Here is a 7,743-nt window from a genome sequence, read left to right on the forward strand (position 1 = left end):
TTTTTGAACGAGTCGACCAGTTCAGTGTTTTATCTCAGTCCCATTGAAGGGACTGGAGGGACTCCATTGTTGGTTTGTCTCTGCGGATTTTATTTAATAGATGATGTGAATTCGTATCTACTTCAGCTGGTGGACAAGCAACCACTCGTTACTTTTCCATCACACACACACACACACACACACACACACACACCCCCACACACACACACACACACACACACACACACACACACACACACACACACACACCTATAAAACATTTGAAAAAGCTGAGCTGGCTTTTTAAAAGTATATCTTCTCCCTCACATCCGGGATGAAAAGGTGCGCTTCAGTGAGCGGAGATTAAGAGGTGATCTCTGCAAATTGACTGTAGAAGGAGGAGGAGAGACTTTCGTACACTTGGATCTTAAGGGAAGATGTTGCTCTGAGTCATTAGCCTTGAATCAAAAAGGCAAAGATTGAATTTAACACTTTCTTCAAAGTCCCTCTGCTGCTTTGAAAACTTCTTCTCATGGGGAGCAAAGCTCGCTTCTTCTCAGACATTTTTGATGCGGCTCTGCTCAGATCCTCTTTCATGACTTGTAATTTGTCCCAAATGAGCTTCAACTTTAAAAGGTAATTAAGACTTTGCATCTTTAGATGGTGAAATTAAACTCTTTGCTCTGTAGACTTTGAATGGGCCGCGTTTTTCTTTTGATAAAGAACTTTCTTTGGTATCTATTGGCTGTTATTTGAAAATAAAAAGTGGCTGTGAAATGTCTCAGAGAGACAAGACCCTATTTCAGCAGGCCACCAACCAATTAGGAGAAGTAAATTAGATTTCTCCTGCTTGGACTGTTTATTTATTTATACATATTTGTTATATGTACAACATTTCATTAACCTTTTAGAGGGAGAGATGCGTGGCACCAGGTTTAGCAAAAAATGCCAATTTCCACCTGGACAGGTTGAAGACTGATTTAATTACATGCATGTTTTATTTTTCAGATCTCACTAAAACCAAACAAAACAAACTTCAAACCAACAGACAATTCATGAAGCAATTTCTATTCCTTCATTAATACTGAGTATAAATCTGCATATTTAGCAGCCGTATTTTAGCCAAATGTTCAAACATGTTATAATCTCGTTTGGTAAACTACTCCAATGACTTCACATTCATAAAGCAGTAAGACACTTGCTAATTTTAATCTCTGTGTTCATGCGCCCCCTTTTTAATGCCGCCCTGGGCAACTGCCCATATACCAAACTCCTCCACCGGGCTTTGCTTTGCTGCATGAAAAATCCTGTTTTGTTTTTCAAAATTAAAAACTTTATAAGATGTCTGCGCATCCTTAAAAAGTCTTAATTTCATATATCTTGAAATGTCTTTATTTTAAAAGTTGTTCTTAAATGTGTTAATTTTAACTCGTATGTTATATTTAATTTTCTTTTTTCTCATGTTACTTTGCTGCTACACAAAAGTTTGAGTTGCATTCGGTGACCCGAGGCGGTTGCAGGTCTTGGTAGCTAGCTGCTAATAGCCCGTTGCTAACTGGTTAGCTTTTTTACAGTTGGTTGAATTATGTTCGTCTTCATTATTGGGTCACTTCTGTTGTGAGCCCATATGATTTATTTATTTGCATTTTTTTGTACATTTCTGTTGTGCTACAGGTCTTAAATTCTGTTCATAATTGTCTTATAAAGGTCTTAAAAAGTCTTAAAGTTGAGTTGTGAAACCTGCAGAAACCCTGGTTTTACATCTCCACAGTCTGGGCTCAGATTTTTCCTTCAGTGTCGATGTTTGGATTTACACCCAGTGAATCACGTGAAATATTAGCTCCAGGTTTTGCTTATTGCTTCCTTTGTCTCCACAGAGGAAGTCTCTCATCGCCACCAGCCTGATCGTGGTGGTTTCGCTCTTTGTGGTTGTGGTGAACTTCTCGCAGAAGCCGTACTTCCTCCTGCAGCCTGTGTTCGGTCAGACATTCAGCAACCACTGGATGTTCTCCAAGCAGTCATATAAGGCTTTCAAGCCTCACCTGGGCTACGTCAGCATCCCAAAACAGGAGGTGAGAGACGGCATCGACATATGTGATGAGAATCAACAACTGAAATTTATTTTTTTCCACATTTAGTGTTCATTCACACCAGCCCTGTTTAATCCGCTTTAATCTAACTTTAGTTATTTTATCTAGGAAGTTCAGTTCGTTTGTGAAAGCTGATCAAACTGATGCGGACCAAAAAAAAGTGAACTCTGATCCAACTAAAAATCTGCGTTTTTGTTCGGTTGAAGTGACCTCTGATGCGGTTTGGATGCATATGTAAATGCAAATACCTGAGACTGCTCCAAAAGCAGGAGGTGGAATAAATCACAATGCATTCTGGGTAAATACAACCAAAACAAATGCGACAGTCGAGCACTTTTTTTAAAAAAACAAAACAAAAACAAAAGCAAAAACCTACAACTGCTAAAATCTGCTATTCCATTTTTGTTTTCATTTTGTGAATAAAGTTACGCTCTTGTCTTCTTCAGAGATTTTCATGTTGTTTCCTTCAGAGGTTCTTGGTGCAGCGCCCCCACAGGTGAAGAGGGGAACAGGTTTCTCAAAGGATTTGGTTTGTTTGACACAATGAGAACCGCAGCAGCTGAAAATGTAACAAATGTTGCAATAGTCTGCCAGACTACCAGGTGTCAAAACATTCTTAATCAGTTTCATGCACTTTGTCAGTATTAAAATGCTGAAAAAACACAATTTTGTAATTGCGGTGTTTCTTTTAAATAAAAAAAATAAAAACTGAATTAAAATTACACATGAATAAGTGTTTTCATGTGATAAATCATTAAAACACATCATCATCCTAAACCTTCCTGTTCTTTTCTTCTTTGTAGTTTCTGCCAGTAGTAACATCCTGTTGTTAATGCAAAAAATTCCCCAAACAGATTTTTTTCCAAATTGGCGTGTTTCTATTGAGCAGATTTATTTTTAAAATGTCTGTTTGTCATTTTTGACCGTTAAATTTTCGTCTTGCACTGTGAGGGATGTAGGCATGATGTGTGAGGCGTCCATCACGCTAAGTAAAGGTTAATGTATTTCCATCAGAAGCCTTTTATGTAAATTAACCCCACTATTAAGAGGTCTTCTCAGAGCCACAGTTTGTCCGTCCCATTTCCACAAATTCTCCTCCATTGCATCAGTTTAAGCACATTAATCTCAACATGACGTTTCTCAGGAGTGGATTTGAAACTTTTGACTTATTTTAGTCCAGACAGCAATCTTGTTTCCAATCTTCAGTTCAGCTTGATGCCCATTTTGTAAATTACGTCCCCGTTTTGAGTAAAATGGCCTTTGGAGCTGCTTTCTGAATGACAAACAGCTGCACAGGCTGCATCCTTTTCTCACCTTTAGTTTTATTTTTCTGATTCACAATCTTCAGTTCACATAAAAACTGAATAGATTCGTGTTCATAGTTCACCGCTTCAACATTTTGAACCAAACGTACAGCAACAGAAAGAACCAGTTCTTGTTCATTCATCAACTTTGAGCATAATTACTCAACATTTTATACATGTCACTGTTTACAACCTTATTGTTTACTTTGTATTAATAAACATGGTTATTTCATAAAGGTATTTTCCTAATGTGTGACTTAGAATAGAATAGAATACGTTTTATTCTGATATTTTCAGATTATGCTACTGCAGCTTCTGCTTTTTGCATTTCTTCATATGTGGCACCAAGATGCTGAGGCAGATTTATTAACTGTGTTTCAGCAGAAGTTATAAATATATGGAGGGAAAACGAGACATTGGAAAGGATGACGGCGTCACACATTTTAAAGATGAAGGAAAATGAGACGACTGACTGATGTTTCAGAGCAGGATTACTGGAGCTTTGGGTTTTAGGTCTCAAACTTTAACAGGATTTCTCTGCTGGTTTTTTTTCCCGATACTTTGGATTTTATTACTTTACAATAAAACGAAATCACCTTATTTTTATTGGAAGTTTTATTATTTCTCTAATCTTACATCATAACATTTGATTTATTATTCTTCAAGCATCTATTGACATTAACTTATCACCACATCTCAGATATTTCCTTAATTCACTGCAACTGTGCAGCAGATCCCAAAAAATCTCGTTTGATGCCATATGTGTGCCAAATGGAGAGGTACCCAAAAGTTTTACTCAAGTAAAAGTCAAAAGTAGATGTCCAAGAAATTACTCAAGTAAAAGAGTATTTGGTAAAAGTCGACTGAAGTACTGAGTAACAGATCAAATTGTCAATCATTTATTATTTAAAAATTACATAATCAGATGGACCAAAATATAAAGTTAAGTGTAAATGTTGGTATTTTAAGGACAAAATTGACAACAATTCATACAAATAATTAAAAACAACAAAATCAGGCAACCTGACAGTTTTCCAGTACATTTTTTTTTCAATAAAAAAACTTATGAAACTTTAACGAAAACTGCAGGTGTGTGTCTGTGTCTGGTGAATTTTTGGTTAAAACACGTTTGATTTTCATTCTATGGAATGAAATCCAGAAATTTTAAAGTAAAAGTATTGATACTTAATACTAAAATGACTAAAGTAAAAGTAAAAAGTACAGCGTAATAAAAATACTCCTAAAAGTACTTTTTTTTTTCAAAAAACTTACTTTAGTAAATGTAACTCTACCCACCTCTGACCACATTTCTTTGTAAACACAAACAGCCTTGACTGCCTTCAAACTGCTTCTTATCTTTCTTTGCAATTTATGTAAACTGAACCATCAAATCCTTTTTAGTGTTCTAGGTGTTAAATAGCCACACAAATAAATAAAAGCTCTGTGGAGCAAAAGGTGAAGGAGGATGAGGATAAAAGAGATGAAGGTTTTAGTTTGGAGGCTGGTTGCAGAGTTGCAGAAGACGCTTCGTCCTTTGTGAGAAGTGGATGTCTGGCGTTTGGAGGGGTCGGGGGGGGGGGTTGATATTGGCAGATTAATGCGCAGCTTCTTCCTCTGCCTCTGGAGACTTTCATCCACAAAACACGGGCCCAGAGGCAATCATGCATTACACCAATCTCTACGTCTGCGCCTCCTCCAGCCTTCAGACGAGCCTGCTTAAATCACCGGCCTCTCCCTGTGGAGATTTAGAGAAGTCATTGGAAAAGAAAGGCGGCCTCTGCAGAATTACGCCTCCTTTTGCTTCTCTCGCTCTACTCCAACTTGTTCTTTGCTGTGAACTTGAACGGGAAGCGATGGGCTTTAACGTCTGCGGTAGCTTTTGAGCAACAAACCAGCCTGGAGAGGCAGAGATGTTTCTGTTTGACGGTGTTACCTGATCCACCGAACGGTGTCATTTCCCTAGCATGTATTATGCATAACCTGGCAGAAGCGGAAGCTGCCTTAGCTCCCGGCCTTATTTTCCTCATTTGATTGAGTCTGTCTGCAGGTGTGATTTATTGTTCCTGTTCTGCTCTCTCAGAGAAATACAAAACATTTGTCTTGCAGCACTTTGCATTCATGCCCTCCGGTCCGTCACACACCGAGCAGAAACATTTGCATCCTGATTTTTGTCCGTTCGCTTTGGCAGAAGACTGAAATGTTAAACAAAGTTATTCTGGATGCTTCCTGTCAAAGCTGCAGTATGTAAGTTTTATTAAAAAATATATGTTTTATATGTATTTGTTAAAATTTTCACACATCATTACAGTTTAATATGAGACAGATAATCTGTGAAAAGATCAATCTGTTCCACCTCTTTCCTGAGCTACTATTGCTGTTTGTAGAAATGCATTACTTCTGACCAAAAACAACCAATGAGAGTCAGGAGGCAGGTCTTAGCGCTGTCAATCAACCTCATGTACTTGCTGCTAAATGTACTGATGGCAGAGAAACAACTTAATTACAGAAAAACTGTTTATCCTCTGTCATCAGTGGCCAAGCTAACTATACTTAGCATTCTGTGCCATCAGGAACAGCAGAGAGAAACAGAGGAGAGTGATTGACAGCGCTAAGACCCGCCTCCTTGCTCTGATTGTTAGCACTGGGAGAAAGCTCATTTTATTCTGTCATGACATAGTGACATACTACAGCAAATATGTAAAATAAAAAGAATTTTTTACAAAAGTTACATACTGCAGCTTCAAGAAGAAATCTTTAGATTTTATCCCGTTTAATAGAAGCATCTCCTCAGATATTTTCAGATTTCCTTCTGTCGTCTTTGATGCTCTTAATTCATGCAAGAGATTGACTAAACTGGATTGCCCAATCCAAACTTGTTCTCCTAATTAGCAAAGTAATTATTTATTAATCAATTAGTGGGGAGACTCGGCGTCTTTTCTCTGTGAGTTGAAATAAAATCAGGGCTTCTGAATGTTTAAAGACCTCTGAGATTAAAATGAAAGGACCAGCTGTTTTATTAGCTCCTGACCAATTTACTATCAGTCTCAGTTATTAGTTAATTAAAGTTGTTGATTTTTGCGAGTTGCAGATTTTATGACCTGCATTTTGATCAGAAGTCGGTTTTAATTGCATTTCTCAGCGTTTCTTGCTTGATTTTATTTTGTCCGCCTTTGACCAGACCATTAAAACCAAGATTGTTTAGCTAGAGATGCATCACGGAGTCGTCGCATCTATTAACTCATTTTTCATTTAAATTGAGGTTTTGTGGAAGAATCAACTGGTATTTTTCGCCCAAATTGTTTCAAGGATTTGGTGTTTTTTTTTGCCCCTTTTATTTTATTCATCTTAATTTGGAAGATTTATTTGCGCAGAGAGAAATAAGCACTAAAAATAATTATTTGACGGCAGCAGAATTAGATCTCCGCACAGACGGCCAAGACTTTATTTTTGGAAGAAGGATTTAAAATTCCCACAGAGTCGCTGCGATTTGCAGCTTGTTAATGCAATCATTATTGCTTATTAATTAATTGAGTTTAAAGCGACTTAACGAACGTCAAGGTTAAGTTCACAGCCCAGCGCTTTAATTTAACGACGGCTGCGTCTGCAGCTTTTATTTTTAAATAACCCACTTTATATTTACCACACTCATTCCTTCATATCGGAGGCTCTGCTGAGTGCTGGGATTAGTGGGATTATAAAAACGCACTTTGTTGTGATTACTGGTACTTTACATTTTATTGAATCACAAAGATTTGTTGGTAACTAGATTCCAGGATTTGTTCTCATTAGACCAGCTTTTCCAGATAAAGCCAGATGTTTACATACACTTTATAAAAAGAAAACTTTCTCTGTTCAAGTTTGGATTATCTAAATTATTTATCTAATCTCTTCACAGTTAGAAATGTACACCCACTTGTGGGTAAGGTAATTTCATTTATACATGAATTAGAACGAAATACAAACAAAACACAAAAACCAAAAGAAAGACAGAAAGCTAAAAGTACAAAACTAAATGTTGGTTCACTTTATAAAACTACTGAGGGTTTCTCTTGACCTTAAGTTTGTTTGTTCTGGATTAGAGACATATAAAGCTAAATGTTGGTTAAATATAAAGCTAAATGTTGGTTAAATATAAAGCTAAATGTTGGTTAAATATAAAGCTAAATGTTGGTTAAATATAAAGCTAAATGTTGGTTAAATATAAAGCTAAATGTTGGTTAAATATAAAGCTAAATGTTGGTTAAATATAAAGCTAAATGTTGGTTAAATATAAAGCTAAATGTTGGTTAAATATAAAGCTAAATGTTGGTTAAATATAAAGCTAAATGTTAAGTAATTAAGTATAAAACTAAGTGTTGGTTCCGATTGTT

The 7,743-nt window shown here is 36.6% G+C and overlaps 1 protein-coding gene across 1 annotated transcript in view; it reads left to right on the plus strand.

Annotated features, from left to right (window-relative positions):
• The window catches only part of st6galnac3 (ST6 (alpha-N-acetyl-neuraminyl-2,3-beta-galactosyl-1,3)-N-acetylgalactosaminide alpha-2,6-sialyltransferase 3), a 91,939-nt gene that overhangs the window by 26,022 nt on the left and 58,174 nt on the right, over positions 1-7,743 (plus strand). Inside the window, exon 2 of the mRNA XM_014994748.2 lies at positions 1,857-2,051. Within this exon, the coding sequence (XP_014850234.1) occupies positions 1,857-2,051 (195 nt within the window). The remainder of the gene's footprint in view (positions 1-1,856; positions 2,052-7,743) is intronic.

This window comes from Poecilia mexicana, unplaced genomic scaffold (genome assembly GCF_051168715.1).
Source record: "Poecilia mexicana isolate PSO_F unplaced genomic scaffold, ASM5116871v1 scaffold_17, whole genome shotgun sequence".
Taxonomy (NCBI): domain Eukaryota; kingdom Metazoa; phylum Chordata; class Actinopteri; order Cyprinodontiformes; family Poeciliidae; genus Poecilia; species Poecilia mexicana.